This window comes from Bombus bifarius, unplaced genomic scaffold (assembly GCF_011952205.1).
Source record: "Bombus bifarius isolate JDL3187 unplaced genomic scaffold, Bbif_JDL3187 scf7180000008008, whole genome shotgun sequence".
NCBI classification, from domain to species: Eukaryota; Metazoa; Arthropoda; class Insecta; order Hymenoptera; family Apidae; genus Bombus; species Bombus bifarius.
In genome coordinates, this window is record NW_022884386.1 from 2,694,992 (window position 1) to 2,712,890 (window position 17,899).

General features: G+C 39.6%; 1 protein-coding gene across 7 annotated transcripts in view; it reads left to right on the plus strand.

Annotated features, from left to right (window-relative positions):
* The window catches only part of LOC117206521 (Down syndrome cell adhesion molecule-like protein Dscam2), a 163,537-nt gene that overhangs the window by 140,745 nt on the left and 4,893 nt on the right, over positions 1-17,899 (plus strand). For all 7 annotated transcript variants that reach the window (XM_033445956.1, XM_033445953.1, XM_033445958.1 and 4 more), the window contains 9 exons: positions 974-1,122; positions 1,345-1,499; positions 2,436-2,617; positions 6,239-6,544; positions 9,275-9,571; positions 11,610-11,745; positions 12,246-12,373; positions 14,657-15,085; positions 15,871-16,155. In XM_033445956.1, the coding sequence (XP_033301847.1) occupies positions 974-1,122; positions 1,345-1,499; positions 2,436-2,617; positions 6,239-6,544; positions 9,275-9,571; positions 11,610-11,745; positions 12,246-12,373; positions 14,657-15,085; positions 15,871-16,155 (2,067 nt within the window). The remainder of the gene's footprint in view (positions 1-973; positions 1,123-1,344; positions 1,500-2,435; positions 2,618-6,238; positions 6,545-9,274; positions 9,572-11,609; positions 11,746-12,245; positions 12,374-14,656; positions 15,086-15,870; positions 16,156-17,899) is intronic.

Sequence of the window (17,899 nt, forward strand, 5' to 3'; positions counted from 1 at the left end):
TCATATAAACGGGTATCGAGGACACGCGATAAAAGAAGTTCATAGAGCCGAAAATATTGCATTTTTGTTCAATCACAGTGGAACGCGTTTGATTAACGTGCTTCAAAATTTCGGAAATACGTACCATGTGATATTACTTTATTGAACTTTACTCTCCCTTCGATTGGTCCTCCTTTTTCTTCAGTTTTTTCGTCGACCATGGATCGCCTGTTCGTTCGCACGTTCGATTTTTCGACTGCTTCGAGGCGGATTACCGCTATTCTGCCCGTCCGCGATATCAGCCAGTTAAGTCTCTTTTTCTGGTTGAGATAACTTCGTTTTCGATGACGTCTAACATGGCCGCTTGACGAATCTTTCAATTTTCGAAGTTTCTGTGCCAACGATGATAAAACTAAAAACGAAGTTAGTTAATAAGATCTGCGAAAAGAAAACGCAACAGTTACGTTCATGGTGTTTCATACAAAGTTACTATTTTTAACAGAAGTTTCCCTGGACTGAAAAAACATGGAGACTGTCGAAAGGAAGTTTATCGATATTATTAGGATATACGTCACAACAGACGTTCAACATAGACACATCGAGTTTAAATTGAATTCGATATACTTCCATCTTCGAAGTTTCGATAAGTCAGCGAACTTTGCAACGAGGAAACGCGATCGTTGCTTTTTCTTCGCAAATTTGTTTCCTTTGCGCCATTGAGAGCAACGAAGAAGCCTTCAACTGACGTCGATTATGTTTCTTTTTCCTTTAACTCGATGAAAAAGGACGAAACTGAAAACGACGCGTAGTTTCACCGTGAACTGGTAGAATAAAAAAAGCGTGACTATAATAGCGCGCCTCGGGGCGGGACGAAAGTTCGCGTACATATGTTTCGTGCGGCGCGTGAAAGCTGTGCGTCGTAAATCCGTCGACTATCCTAGCGATCAACGATGCACAAGCCCTCTAAGCGTTGTCGTTGCCTTTTGCTGGAAAGACGTGTGGCATGAGCACAACACGCAGAAGATGGTGGCAGGGGACAACACGGTCGCGCTGGTGTCGCCTCTAAAACCGGCGACCTCCTACCACTTTCGGGTGCTTGCGGAAAATCACCTTGGAACATCAGCGCCAAGCGACATCCTTCATGTCAGTATCAAACATTTCAGCATGTCTCAAAAAAAAAAAAAAAGAAAAAAAAAAGAAAGCAAATTTTATCATTGTATCATATTATGTCCATCTATTCGTTCAGTTCGAAAACGACCGCCATTTCGTTTAACTTTATCATCGTTTCCCTTTTCACTCGGTCCACGCGTCTCCGTTCGATCGAATAAAAAACGACCACGACAACGGAAACCAACGACACAACAGGCCCAAACAGACGGGGAAATTCCTGGCGGACCACCTAGACACGTTATCGCTGAGCCTTTAGGACCGCAGCAAGTGAAGGTCACCTGGCAACCACCGGATCGATCCCTCTGGAATGGTGAACTTCTCGGATACACCATCAGCTGCACCAATCTCGGGTATCGTTATCCGCTTACGGCTATTTAGAATAGTTTCTAGCACACTTCGGGATCGTAGAATTTAGAAGGGAAGAGACATGGTCCCGATGAGGGGCTCGAATCTTCGTCGATTATCACGGCGATTCCATCGACAATGGACGGACGATCGGTTCGCGTTTCCGCCGCCGCGGATAATCGCCGTGCTTTGTTCTCGTAACAGATGTTTCGCGGACGTTCGTTGCTTTTTCGCTTTTATGAAACGTCCAATTTATTGCGATGTTCATTACGATGTTCGTACTGGCGATTATTAAACCGGGTTACGAACCGCGGGCACCAATTAAAAATAAAGCAAATTCAATTGCCTAACTCGATATTATGATCTTGATTATTTTCGCCTAAAGATAGTGGTGAATATTTTTCAAACACACGTAAATCTACGTACGAAAGGTCGAATATATATCAACAAAATTCCTGTGGCTTCTTTATAAGAGAATCCCAAGGAGACTTAAAAATTGACATCCTGAACTGGGATACTTTCTCCAGACTTTCCAGACTCCAGACTTCTCCAGAATTCTCGAGAAAATGTAATAACGTCGCTGGAACACGACAGCAGAATGGATTTGAACGAAGTTCATCGTTAACCATTACTAAACGATGGAATTTCTTCGTTGTCGGGATTCCATGAACTCTCGATTGTAATTCGCGAAGAATCGCGTCGGTTCGTTAAACGATGGCGGAAACGCGTGCTCCGTTCTTTCGACTACGAGATATTTCATATTGACTAGGAAGATATATACGGACATCAAGAAGAGAGGGATAGGGGAAGTTGGAAAAATCAGGAGACTATTTCTCGCTCTAGTTTCCACGAAATGGCTTTAAGTATCGTAGAGTTCCGAGTGTTCCTTCTCGCGCTTTATCTTTCTGCCTCGAGGAACACCAACCGTGGCATTATTTCAGAGGGAATGATCAATTGGTGAACATCACCAGAGTAGGAATCACGGGAAACGGGGATGGCACCTACGATTATAGGCTAACCGGCCTTCGAAAGTACACACAGTACAGCGTGGTGGTGAAGGCGTTCAATAATAAAGGCGACGGTCCAGGATCTGACCCGGTGTCGGTGCAGACCCTCGAAGACGGTGAGCAAACGATATCAAGGTTATTTCACTTTTGTTTTCTGTTCATTTCCCCCTGCTATTTCTGTGTTATTTACTATTTATTCTTCCCCTTCTCGTAACGCTATCGTTTCAGTTTTGAGAATATTTCCCTTCTCAGGAATTTTGATGTTAGAGTTTTATTTAATAAGCTTGGATTATCGTATGTTTTATATCGTCTGTTTTATTAACCACCACTTTTTCATTGTCTATCGTTTTATTGTCTTATAATACAAATGTATAATATTTAAATGTCGTTAGTTTGTGAGAAAAAGGTTGTTAATCTTGAGATGTTTGTGAAATTGAACTGTAAAAGTGAGATATTTACTGGGATAGGAATTTTCATGGTCAACAACGGTCAACATGGTCAACAAATTACAATTCTTAGACTGTTATATTTAATAACACTATATTATTCCTTAAAAACAATATCACAATTCAAAATGGAGTTTCAATCCTTTTTTTAGTAGCTAGCAATACATATATAAATAATATTTTCTTACAGACCTTCAAAATCTAAAGATTATTAACTAATTCGTAAAGGAACAGGTATTTTTCATTAATACTTGAGTAATAAATTACTTTCTATTTAAACTAATTTCTAGAAAAATATACTTTTCTTAGTTTCATCGTACTTGTGCTAAACCGACAATATCGCTATTAATATCTCTCAGATAGATTTAAAAAAATGAAAAATATAGTATCTGTTTATTTAATCCCACAACAAAATAGGGAAGCAGTTTTACTAATACAGACTTGCTCGACATGTTATGAAATTTATAAATTGAAAATGTGCTGTTCTGTGAAGAAGGAAAGATATAACTTAGCATGTTTGCTCCCTATGGTTTTCGTATAACAAAATACGCAAAGTGGAGAAATAGCTTTGTTGCCTGCAAACTAAACGGATCCTCAAACGTCCTCCTCCGAATAAGAAATAACTTACGGTATTTCCAAGTTAGAACGGACGCATTTCCCTTGCCTCAACGAATCGTGATAAAGGATAATCGGGGACTTCAGCAATTTCCGGATAAATATACAACAGAATACAGCGTGTTCTCCAGCGCTGATGAGGCCGAAGACTCGTGCTTTGCCGCGAAACGATGAAATTAATTTTCGCGGCAGCAGTTTACACCCGTAAAGCCGCAATAACGGAGGGATTGGATGTAAAAAGTTTACATATACGATACATCTATCAAGCCAGTACTCATTAACGTACGCCCTTATTTTTTACCCCACTGACCTGTTGTTCTAACTTGTTGAGTTTCAACCCTCTAAGTATCGTATACCGTGTGCAAAGTAAAAACGGAAGCCGTTGTCGTTTAAAACGATTAAGTTCACGACAGTCGCGGAAGCTACCCTCGTCGCGCGATACCTCCCCTGGCGCTAAGAAACTTCCGCGGGACCATTTGCTGATGTTTCGCGATGCCACGGAAATATTTTCAGCAAACTTGTCGCTCCACATTGTATTAGCATCCACAGAATCCTTTATCTTTGTTATCCTGTTAGCTTTCTCCCCTTTTTATTTTCCTCGGGTTCCTGCTACGATACTACGTTATTTCTCGTATAATTGAACTAATATTATTAGTGAAATTTTAGTAGTCACGAGTTGTAAGGTATACGTTACTACGTTTAATAAATTCCCTGAGGTAATGAGAATAAGTTTGGTAGTAAGAGCAAAACTTTGGCGTTTACTTCCTATTAGAATAAGTTTGCTAATCGTAGTACTGTATTGTTGCAATCGATACACTCTTGGAATCGAGATAGCATGTCCCTAATGTTATTTTTGAAAAATATCATTCTTTTGAAATTTATAAGATTTTTGCCTGCATCGTTTTTCGTTTTCAAAGCTTCTAGAAGACAATGATGAATGATACGTTCATTGGTAGTTTAAATTCGTAACGAAAGATAACGCGAGTTTCCTGTATATGTATTGTGCTATTGCCAAGAGAATGCTGAAATTCTTGCAACACTATCTTAAACGAGACATGGGCAAAACAAAAGAGCATCGATCAATGCTTAATTTTATATAAATTATATTACAGATAAATCATATATTTCTTAATAAAATCCACTGTACTTTGCAAAGTTGTAAATTTCATATTATCCAAGTACATAATTAATATTCGACATCTCAAAAAAGAAACTTTGTTTGTCAGAGGGAGACTGCATAAAGAACCGTAAATTTTAATGATAATTTTTAGGAATAATGTCTGTAATTCTCATCCTTCTATTTAATTTGTGAGGATCTGATCCATATAACACCTAAACAACTCATTTTCAAAATAAATTACAAATCATCCGTTATCCTATAACTTGTAATTTATAGATTCACTAATTATTTAAATATTTAAGAAATTTTTTCCAGTAGAATCCTGTTAATTTGATATTTGACACTCTGTGTAATCCTTATGTAACCAGTGACCACATCTACTTCCAAAATATTTTCGAAATAACTTAGTTTAAATAATACTGTGAACAGCATCTAATATAGAAATATCGAGACCTCGTGGAGTTCCCATTTCAATTTTTGAAACATTCGACCAAACGTTTAACCGACCTTTATCGCGAGTTAAAGTTCAACGACTAGCTGCAACGATGCATGAAATCTGTCCATCACTCGTGCGACTTCCGTGGTTCGTTCCGCTCGAAACAATGGCTGCGCTTAATTGCGCGGTTTCCTTTGCCAACACTCGAGGAAACGGTCGTACCACATTTTCCAACAAACCCGTCATCCAACGATAGTCGGAAATAACTCGAAATTCAGCCGCCTGAAACTACATATCTCCGCGAAAAAAGATGAACAACAGCGTTTTGACAGTTGGATTTCGAAGGACAAATTTCTCTCCGTCGTAAGTTCCCTCGAGAGCAACCGGAAACGTGGAGCGGTCGCGTTCCATATTCCCATTCGGTTTTCTCGGTTGCATAGAACTCGTGATGCAGCTAGCCATCGAACGAGCTACCTCGGAAAAGAAACACTCTTTTGCGTTCCGTGAAAACCACGGATAGAGTGGATATCGCTTTGTGTCGTGTACACGCGCATGCCACGTCGTTTTTCCGCTTTTGACATTTGACCCAGTGGAGAAAGATCGCGGCTTGTGGACCACCCTTTTAACGAGACAGAGGAATCCCTCTGCAGTCGGCCACATCGTATACACACAACGACATTCGAATAACGAGCCCTGTCTCGAAGAAATCGATCGGTTTCTCCTGCTCGCTTTCTCCTCGAGAAGTTAGCACTCGAAGAATTCTACCCTTGCAATCAGGAGCGCAAAAACAATCCACTCGACACCCAGTTTACCTCTTCTCTTTGTCCTCGAATTTCCTCTCGAAACTGAAAACTTCTAGTCACGCCATTTGCCGCGGCAGTAACCAGACCCGCGACTCCGTCATCCTGCCTCTTTGCTCGAATTTCCACAGACAACGAGGATGCGATCGACGACCACCCTCGTGTTTTCCCTCCGCCGCATCCACATTTCCAAGCGTGAAGGTTAATTTTCACCGGTCACGAGAAACCGCCGCGTGTAGCGTATTTATAGAACGAGCATGTCTAGTAATACAATGGTATACGAAGGTTTGCAACGAATTCATGGTTACAATTTGACGCAGTTCCAAGCGCCCCGCCGCAGACGGTGGCGTGCGCCGCTCTAACCGGCCAGAACATCCAGGTGACCTGGAAACCACCGCCTTCCGACAAAGTTCACGGGGTCGTGCAGGGTTATAAGTTGCTGTACGAGGCGGCCAGCGCGGTTTTGGAGCAGCAGGCAGGCAGAGAGACGAAGATCAGCCATGCACTGAGCACGGTGCTGCATGGTCTCAGCCCCTACACCAATTACACCGTACAGGTGCTGGCGTACACCAGGGCTGGCGAAGGTGTTACCAGCAGTCCGGTTTCCTGTACCACCGAAGAAACTGGTAATCCATTTGCTACTAATATCTGTCGTATTTCTTGCTTTCGTCCTGTGGTAAACAACCGAACGTCAACTATCGACGAACAGAAGGAAATCTTCGAAGCGACGTTCCGACAGGATTGGAAGAATCGACGACGGTATAGCTTGCGGGTTTCATCTCGGTGCTTTACAGTAGAGTCGTTCTATTGACGTTTCAATAGATCACTATATAGATCAACGAGATTGTCGGCCAGTTTGTCGTTTTGGGATTGAGATTGGAAGATTAGGAGGGGTGGGTTAGTGGGTGGATCGTGGATGTAAGTCGGCTAGAACCGGGATGTTAGGATTATTGAAACGTTAATGAGCTGTCAGACACTAGTACCGGTATTGGTCGAGGTACTAAAATTATTGAGCTTCTTGAATTAGCTGATTATCCCAGATACGATTATCTGGATTTCGATTTTCGGTGAATCAAATGTATACATTGCTATTCATGGATATTAAGATACCTGGTTTATGTTCAAATTACCAATGAAGCGATTAATTAATCGTAGATTTGCATTTATACAAGATAACGATGTAAGAATATGCAAGCGCTATTTCTGTAAGTTACGAGAGAAACATAATGTATGAAGAATCATACGTGTTGGATGGAAGAATCGTATAATTTCCTCAGCTAAATTTTGAGAAAATACTGTGTGAGATAGATGTAAAAGTCGGAAAATTTATATGAACAGCATATACGTTTAGCATCTGAATCCTCGTATTTATTAAAATAACGTAGAAGTAAATGTTTAGAATGCACGTAATGTTCAAGAATACATAAAATACGCAAAGTACAGTATATAGCATAACATTGTTACATAAAACCAATTCTTATTCTCGCTTCCATTTCGCAAATTATGTTTATAAAATATTAATAACAATAGAATCGCAGCTAGACTTTGGAGATTCCAATTTCTCCGATATTTCCGTAAGACGACTTATTTCTTCCCAGCTCATGTGCGCTATTTCACTACCGTTTAACCCAAAAGAAGTTTAAACTCGAGTAACATAAGCTCGAAAATTTCTTGCCAAACGGCGTTCGCGTGAGATGGCTGCACGGTTCGCTTTATACCGGAAACAAAGGAGGCCACTTGCAACCATGAATTCCGGAGAATCGGCGTGGCTGTTTAACGAGAATGGAGAAACGTGGACGAAAAGAGTCAATGACAGAAACTTTAGTCGCGCCTTTGAAGTTAACGTTATACCGAGTTTGTTCTCGTTCTCGTACAACGTGGAAACTCAACAGCAGCTGGTTTTCCATTAAACGCAGCTGCACACGGGCCACTGTACGCGCCGGCCCGTCGAAATTCCGCGAAATGGGTCGCGAATAATTGTATCGCGTTATCGCGAAACTCGTAATAAACGCGCGTCGCGTCGCACTGCCTCGCCAAACGAAGCACAGGCGCGGGACGTAATCGAAATTTCGTGTATCACAAAGAAAACGCCCGAGTCCCGGGGAGAGTTTGTCAATGACAGAAACTCGGCGCGAGTGAATCCCGCCTCCCGGTCCCATGGATTTACTCGTCGGCCCTTTATAAACGTTGTTAGTTGCCGAACACCGATTCGTTTTGAGCCGTGCAACGGACAGCTGGCGATATACAATCACGTGTCAATGAGCCGATAAATAAAGAGAATTTCAGAAAAGCAGAGCTTTAATGAATATAATTAAAAAGGATTGTGTGATACTTTTTTGACAAAGTTTATCGACAGATGTATATAGTCATTGTCACAAAAATCTGTATAGGTACATTCTACAGAAGGATCATTTTTAGGGGAATAAATTGCTACAAAATTTTATTCTAAAATTGTTCGTCATCTTATGACGAGAGATTCGAGATATATTTTATTCTTGCTTCGTGTGTTAACAAATAAATATATTATTACAGAATGTTATATATAGATGCATTATTAAAATATTAGGCGTACGAATGAATAATCCAAATTTTTCAGTGAGAATCAAAGTTTATTTAAAAAGAAAATACTGCAAGTTGTCGGATCAAAGTATTTGTCGTCGCTTCCTACAACTGTAAACCATCTATTAGGCAAATAATGAATTCTACCACGGAAAGATATTGCGTCTCTAGGCAAGATCCAATGATTAAGTGCTGACAAAGGAGAATGTTCTACGAAATTGCTGAGTGACAACGCTGGGCCACACACTGCTCCTGCGACAAAAGACATCGTAATGAATCTTGTTTGGAACGTCTTGCAGCAGTCAGCATGTTCTCTAGACATTATTCCTCCAAATTACCACCTGTTCCGATGCAACACGTCTTATCATATACTTCCAATTAGCGAATGAAATGCAAACATGACTTGACGATTGAATCTTGTCTCGAGACAACATTTTGTCGTAGTGAAACTCGTCACTTACCTGATAGATGGTTTAATATAAATAATTAAGAAAATATTTTTTAAACAAACTTTAAGTTACACTGAAAGCTTTGTACATAAATACGATACAATATACAACGAATATATACGATAAAACTGACCTTTTATCTCTACCAACAATATTTCAACGATTCAACAGAAACGCAATCTAAAAAAGATTGACAACTCTCCTCCAACATATTCTTTTTACTCTACCAATCCCGAATTCGAAACGTATCACGATTGACCATCGACGTAAGCAACGTTTTCTGTTCTCTTGTCCATCTCTTCCGCTGCACATCCGGGACAGCTGTCACACCTAATTCTCCTGTTTCAGTTCCGGACGCGCCGGAGCGCGTGAAAGCTGTGATCAGTAACGAAGACGCAGTGGTAATATCTTGGCTGCCTCCACGGCGACCCAACGGAATCCTTACCAAATACACCGTCTATGTTCGGGTGTTGGACCAGGGCCAAGAGGTGAAGATCACTAAAAATTCGTTGTCTGAGCAGAACCTGCACTACGAGGCGACTGGGTTGAAGCTGCGCGAATCCTACGAGGCCTGGGTTACGGCCTCGACCAAAATGGGGCAAGGACCTAGCACTCCGGTCATCAAACTTCAGTTGAGCAATACTGGTAAGCCATCGTACGACGAACGCGAAACTTTCCCTCTTCCTGCCGCAAGAAACGTTTCTTCGTTTCAACCATACCCTCGGCTATTTCTCTTTCTCCCCCGCCCCCTCTCTCTCTTCTTCTTCTTCTTTCTTTCATTCCCTGGAGGAATTGAATTGAACAGCTCGATTCGCGAACGATCGTGGCGAACACGTGGAAAATGGGGCCAATGAACGTGGAAGTTATATGAAAAATTCGTGAACCATAATCCCCCGGGAAACAAACCACACGATGCTGGCTTTGTATTTCTATATTCTACTCTCACCATCGTCACTTTCTCTTTTTTTCATTCACATTGAGCTTCTCCTTCTACTTTTTTAAGATTCAGAAGTGCTGTATCGTTCTTACTGTATTTATTAGAACATTTAGATACTAATTAATTAGGTCCAAGTATATTAAATTGCTTGTCATTTTTCGTGGTACTTTAATATAGTTATATACTTTTCTATAATGAAAATGGGATGAAAAATTTGATAACGAAATTCTTCATTAGAAAATAAGGACATGTACCAATATCTTTCATGGCTGTTGTAAATATCCGGTTACTGTAATAATTAGAAGTAGTACTGTAATTAGTACTGTACTTAGTAGTAATTAGAAGTACTTACTGTAAAAAATATATATCTCTTTATGAGATCAACAGTGAACTTAAATTATCTATTAGAAGATATAGCGATAATATATCTTGCTAGTTGCTACATACATTTACTATTGAAATATCATTAACGTGGGAAGTCTTTCCATCGGCTTAAAAGAACTTTTCTAATCTAACTTATACTTCAGAAATTAAAATGTCTGGAGATAAAAAACTAGTCAAATAATAAAGTACTTCTAACAGGATTGACAATTACAAAGGCCAATTTTATTATTGCATATTGGCTTGCAAAAGTCAATTTAATCAGATTGTAATATGAAGTTGTTCGAGAAGTTCGTAACGAAATTTAGGTAAAAATTTAGCGCTTTATCAAGTAACGTCTTCACTGTTTCTTTCGATAACTTCCTCCCAAACATCATTCTCTCCGCAATTTTTCCATTCTTTCCAACAGTAAATTCCTTCAAATAGATTTTAAGTTCCCTCAAGTTCTTAAAGCACTAAATTTCTCGTAATAAAGAGAGTTATATAAAACACAGAATGAATAATCACGTGCCTTCGATAAATGTAATTCCTGTTAAAATTCATTACTTTTTGCCCACTTTTCATCGACACACGAGGCTCAACGTTCTCTTATTGGAAAAGCGAAACCATTATAATTAACGAATTCCGATAATAATTTTAAAATTACAATACTATGAAGCTAAAGAACACAAAGGTAAAGAATTTTTCCAATAGCAAAGTAATTCCGCAGGATTTGACGACTATAAACTCGTTTTTAGTCTCCTTATTGCGTATATTTGTCTTCGAAAATTAATTTAATCGCATCAAAATATTTTAAATATTTTAAATATTCTAATAATGCGATAGCGACGATGATTTCCAGAAATAAAATCATTACAATTCAATTTAACCGTAATTTAGTAATTCAAATGAATCAAACGATAGCATACCAATAATAATTTTCATAGACCAAGTTCGTTTCTGGAACAAGACATTCGATGGATTTCTCTACTACTTGTTCATTGCCTCGTTTCATATGCATGGGATGTATAATCGATGTTACTCCCACGATTCTTTACTTTGACTTTGACTGGTTCAAAGTTTGGGTGGGGTCGAAGTTGATCGAAGTGGCTGTGCTAATATAGGACTTCCGGGAATCATGTATTTTAATCAAAGTAACCCGGCTAGATTCGTTCGAATAATTGAAAGCATCTTCCCCGAAATCGGTGCTCGAGTTTCGTTTCTCAAATGTCCCGTTAAAAATTCTTTGCTCTCGAGGAATATAAGGAGAAGGAGAAACGATGAGAGAGGAGAATAGACGAGGCAAGTTTCGAAAGTGAACTCAAACACGGATCATAGCTGGAGGAAGTTTAACGAAGAGCAAGGATAACCGGGACTTTTAATTAGTTCCAGCAGCTATAATATCGTTCGGAGTACCGCTGGTGGTGCCGTGGAGGGTGGACGTCAATATGGCCTGTCTCGCCGTCGGTAATCCACGGCCGACGGTGGAATGGCGTCGCGGCGACATCAAGTTGCAGCAGAAGTGAGTGTGAAACGTGTGCAAGATCGTGTAGATGTATCATAGATTGTGTTCAGTCTCGTACATTGAACGCAATACATAATAATAAATTCCTGCGAGTTTTTCGAGCGGTTGGAATAGTTTACGACTACTTAACACGTTGACTGTCACGGTGATTATCGATGTCACCTATGTTATTAAGTATTTTTAGAACGATGGAAAAAAGGTAAATTTCATGAACTAAAAAATCCTCGACGATGCGAATGATTTAGACAACAAATGTCAGAGAAAAGCTACACAAATACGTTGTCTAGTGATTACTGTCACAAAGATTAAATCAACGCGTTTCACATTATCGTCACGGTCGTGCGTAATAGTAAATAATAATAAATTCGTGATTATAAATTCATCTCGGGAAATTCGTGATTATAAATTCATCTCAGGAAATTTGCCCGCGAATTACGACACTTGAGGCAGTGCTACAGTGTATGTAAGTATATAAGATGATGATGTTTCCACGACAGATCAGACATCGGTTCGGACAACACATTAACACTGAAGAACGTGCAGAGGACGCACGAGGGAAACTATTCCTGCCACGTGAAGAATCCTCTTGGCTCCGACGAAATCGTGTACACGCTGCAAGTGCAAGGTATGTGGAACGAGTCACCTGGGAGAAAAAATTATCCCGGTGATCCAGATTCTTCGTCCTTTAATGTCATTTTGTAGTAATCGCTTTATCGCGACGTTGTTATTGTATCTACGGTGAGAAACGTGAGGCAATCCTTTTATTCCCGCTCACTCGAAACTGAGATTCTATTGTATTTAAGATAATCCTTCCAACCCTTATTATACGAAAACTTATCTTTTTAAACCACAACGTAAAAATTCCTCCTTCGTGGTATCCCTTTCGCTTGGTTTAGGATTCTTCCATCGGCGATTTACAACTGAAGTAAAGGGTTTACCGCGTGTTGTTTGTAACATTGTTTCGGCGAGAAGGGGATAATACCAGACAGATAACCGCTATGGCGAAACGAATCGGGTCAACGGGTCGCATTGGAAACGCGAATCGACGTCGCGTCGAAAACGCAAATCGACGTCGCGTCCTGGGTAACCTTCGTTTGTCTCGCTTGCGTCGCGCGTATTATCATGGCAATGAACGGGAATTGGTCGCAGTTATCCTGGAAAAGCTCGCCGTTAATGGGAAGAGGAGAGTTCGTTAAAAGTTACATCGAACTGTTTTACGTTTCGATGGCTATGCAATTATTTGGCGTCGAATAAAATACGTATTTCGAACACGCTCGAGAAGATACACCGACAACTATAAGTATTAAAACACCTATTAAAATTTCATATAAATTGCATATCTTTCTCTCTCTCTCATTGCTGTTTTATTACAAATTTATTTTTTCACTCGCGTCATATATACCTTACGATATAATATACTAAATAAAGTAAAATTGTTTACTTTCTCCCAATGAATAATAAGGAAAGATAGTTCGTTTTGTTACTTGTATTATATACAGGGTGGTGGTAACGGAAAGGGGATGATTCTACGCGTAAAAAGAAGTCAAAAATATAGAATAAAAATTTTTCGTTGGAGGCTTTGTTTTCGAGAAAATCGACTTTGAATTTTCGCTCGGTACGCGTGCGTTGCGGTTATAACGGACATCACTGTAGATCGTTGTCTCGATGGAAAAATTAAAAAAAAAAATGAGAAAAAAAATTTTATTCTATATTTTCGACTTCTTTCTTCGCGTAAAATCACCCCTTTGTACCACCAGTTACCAACCACCCTGTATATACCTTATGATACAAAATACTAAACAAAGTGACCTGATAGTTATGGTAAGTAGTATACGACGAATACGTTTACCAAAGACACTTAGTTACGCGGGACGAGCGTGGAACGCGACGACGACGATACAATCTCCACGTCGTTCGAATTCTCGCGGTCGTACGTGAGAACGGATTTGGGGAAAAACTAGGCAAATATGTTACACGCGACGTGCACTGAGTTTTCTGATTTCGTTTCCTGTCGGAGACTATGGTGGCTGTATCTCAAGCTCAGCAAGAATAGATCGCACCTAGAGACTTTGCTTTGGAATTTGTTGAACAGTTGGTTCTTATGAATTACAAATTCTTTTCAAGTTTCTTTGAAGACTCGTTACTTGTAAAGTGGGTCGTTGTTTGCCTAGAAATTTCGATAACGATGAAATGAAAAATTGGTCAAAATAAATCAATTTTAAATTCTAATTTTTCTAAATGTGAATAACAGTATGATTTCGTTTATCTGAATTTGTCATGGGACAAATAATGTAATTAAAATTCATACGATAGCAGTTTATCAATGTCATTATTTTTATTCCCACATAATAAAAGTCCGTGTTCAAATAAGTGAAAGAGATTCGATCGGCAGGAATCCAGTCAATCGAGCATTAACTAAAATTTCATTCGAATAAATGGAATTGAAATAAATTATTTCCAATAGAAATGAAATGCCGCATTAAAACATAGCCCAAGAGTTTGGAGTTATCTCGTCTTCTCTGGCTAACTCTGTTGCGGTAGAGTATCTCGCTCAAGTTTGAACAAACCAAGTGATTCTTGATATTTCACCAAAAATCTGTAGCGAAAGAATGAAGTGAAAAATCACTATCAAGTGCGATCATCAATATCGTATTATTGGCGATTATCGATAACGATTATCTCATTTTTCCTTAAAACTTCAGAAATTTGTTAACGACAGTGGAAGACATTCAGGTCAAGAATGACTCAATGAACGTTACTAGTTGAGAGATTTAACAGATCGAGGGAAACAACTTCTCTCCCGTTCTCTATTTACGGCTGTCCAATTTATAGTTTAACGTGATTAATCAATCGAGCAGTCGTTCTTGAGCGATCAAACCACTGGCCTTAATCGAACAACTTTGCACAGTGCCGCCAACTCCACCGACTTTGATCGCCACCGGTACCACAACCGATGCGGTTCAACTGCAGTGGAAGCAAGGCGACAATGGGGGCGCCCCTATCAAAGGATTCTTGTTGGCTTATCGTCGAGAGTACTCCGAGTGGGAGGAAGTGATGTTGGATAGGAAAGCAAACACGCATCTTCTCGAAGGTTTAGAATGTGGGACCAAGTACCAGTTCACGTTAGCAGCCTTCAACAGGATTGGTAGCGGAAGCGCCAGTAAGATCGAGACAGCGAAGACAAATGGGACGAAGCCTATTCCTCCTACGAAACATCAGCTCATCAAGTCCAACCAGACGTTCATTACGTTGGAGTTGACCTCCTGGCAAGATGGAGGATGTCCTTTGTTGTATTTCGTGGCAGAATATAGGAGACTTCCTGGTGATTGGTTGCTCGGTAAGCGTTACAGAAGTAGAAGATTATATGGAGATACTGATTTAGTTTGAATTATTGTTATTAGCGAAATTTTATAAGTTACAAATTACATGGACTAATATAGTATACATAGATCACCCCTAGGTTGGGGTTAGGTTCCTCGTCTTCTAAACAGAAATTCCCAGCTCTAAAACGTTGGAACCACTTCCTACAGGTGCGAGATGAAAGCGCATTTTCTCCGTAAACAGCACATATGTTTTTCGTGGCAATTGTTACAGAACTTCCTTTCCGAAATTCATATAACATGAGATGTCGAAAATGGATACGCATTTCACTCATGATTTTTTACTGTTAGAAATCACTGTGTTCGCTATATTACCACCTTATATCCACGAAAATCTGCTCTAGCCTGTTCTCGATCAGCTAAGCTCAAGTGCATCGGTCCCTTATCGCCGTATGTTTATAAATCGACACATGAAATGTATACACAAAAGTCGGCACGAACTTATGGAATGACCTATACAGTAGCTACAAAAGCTGATACAATTAATTGGTAAATTATCATGGAAAAAGGTGTTCATGGTTTTTGCTCGCGGACTATTCATTTTTTCCTGACCTTACTTTCTTGATTATTTATTTAATACCGATCGGTAATGATAATTTCTCCATTAATATAAAAGAAAAGTACGGTTATTAAGAACAAAAGTCTTTTTAAAAGTTTTGGTATCCGAAATAATTCCGGAAACTTTTTGTAGCCCGCAGCATGTTATGGTCTGTTTCACACAACGACCCTAATTCTGTTGCAGTGTCGAATAGCGTGCCGCCGCAATCGAGATTCCCTATAGTGGGTCTGCAAAGTGGTACCAAATACGAACTCCGTGTCACCGCGTACAACAACGCAGGCTCGACGCAGGCCGAATACCTGTTCAACACGCTATCACCGACCGGCAGTAATCGAATGCATGACGAGCATCCGCCGGAAACCGAAGAGACCTCGCTGTTTTTTGACGCCCACGTGCTGGCGCCTACCGTGATCTCGTTTCTCGCCATATTCCTAGCAGTGGCTGGCATTTGCTTTTGCTTGAAAACACGTAAGTCTCTTTTCGCGGATAGACCTTTCGCTAACGTTTGTCATCCACAGTTATTCGCTACGAAATTGTATTTTTTGTTTAAAGTAAAAATTCGTTCGTCGACATTTACTTTAAACGATGAATCGTAACAATTTGGTCGATGTCAGCGTGTAATTAGGCGTAAAATATACAACCGGCGGCAAGAAGCAGTGTCCATGAGAGTTCGACGAACGTTTTTGCGACACGTTTATGGACAGCGATCGGGGAAATTCCCATTTGGCTTGAAAATTCAAATTCATTTCTGCGTTACCGTTATCGCGTGTGCTCAAATAACCGTACATATAATTAAAATCACCGGAGGGAGATGTATATTTCGTTGTATTGAAACAAGCGTTATCAAACAAAGAAGCATTGAATCGATGTTCAATTAACGACCCTAGTTACGTGCACGTGTGTATACTTCAACGTATAACATGCGCGTACGCGTGAAACGAAAATCATGATTTCAGAGTAACAACGGAATTCGTGTCTATAACACGGCCGAAATTCGGCCCGGTATACATATCCTATACCTTGTACATTCAATCACGAACCATCACCGATTCAAACTTAATCGTGCTATAGCAATTATCCGCCAACTGATCCATCGGTAAGCTTTAACTTTCTCCGATTCGACAACGAAGTCTTACGTCGATCAAAGTAAGATTATTACTTCGATATTAACAAAGAATCGAGCCGAATTCTAGATTGTAAATTGTGAAACGTATAAAGTCGGAATCGATCGTAGTAACACGTTCAGTTCAACGTGGATCACTGATGACCGTGATTGGAATAACATTTGTACAGTGCATATATTTAATCGTTCGACTATTCCTTCAAATAATTTATCCGGCATAAAGTCTTTGTAAATGTATCAAATCCTTCTCGATTGTACGATATTATGTCCTTAGAGAACTTTTCGATCTGTTCCTTCTGAATGATTCAAATCATTCTTTACTACGTCAGTTTTTACGATATCGTAATCGTTTTCATTATGTGTATTATCTTTGTCATAACTTGTTAGATTACATATCCTTACAGTGTATTATAATCATCCATTGATGAGTTCCGATTTCCTCAAATTCGACGATAAAATCTTACATAGAAAGTTCGATAGTTACGCTACCTCGTGTACTACAGATAATTACCACATTAGTCATAAGTATCCGGACACTGTTCGATTTATAGTAGCAGTAAGTGAATTTTTATCAAAGTTTCCAAATCAATGATGAATTGGTAACTGGAAACGGCGCTAATTACTTTAATATAGAATTTTCAGGCTATAAAATTAAATTACCCATTTACCAAAAGAATAACGATAATATATTTTATTATTTACTATATATACGAAACATATCGCTGTTTAAATGTCACTGGTTGAGCCAAATTAAATTATAAATTAAAAAATTCTGATTCTATAAAAATACGTTAACTTCGAATTCTTCTTAAATTTTGCCACGATCATTTTCAACGACCCAATTTATATTTACTAATATATATAGTTCGATATATATATATACAGATCGATCACAAAGGAAATTCGAAAGGAAGGATAGGACGACTCGATCGGAGGGCAGGGATCGATAGCTCGGTACTCGAAGCACGCGGGTAGGATTTCAGCGGCGGCAATTTGCATTAAGCCAGAAGGGCGTGCTGGCGCCGCACTCGTACCACTCGTCGTTATTGAGTAGCTAAACGTCGCAGGATTGTGCTCCAATTACTATAC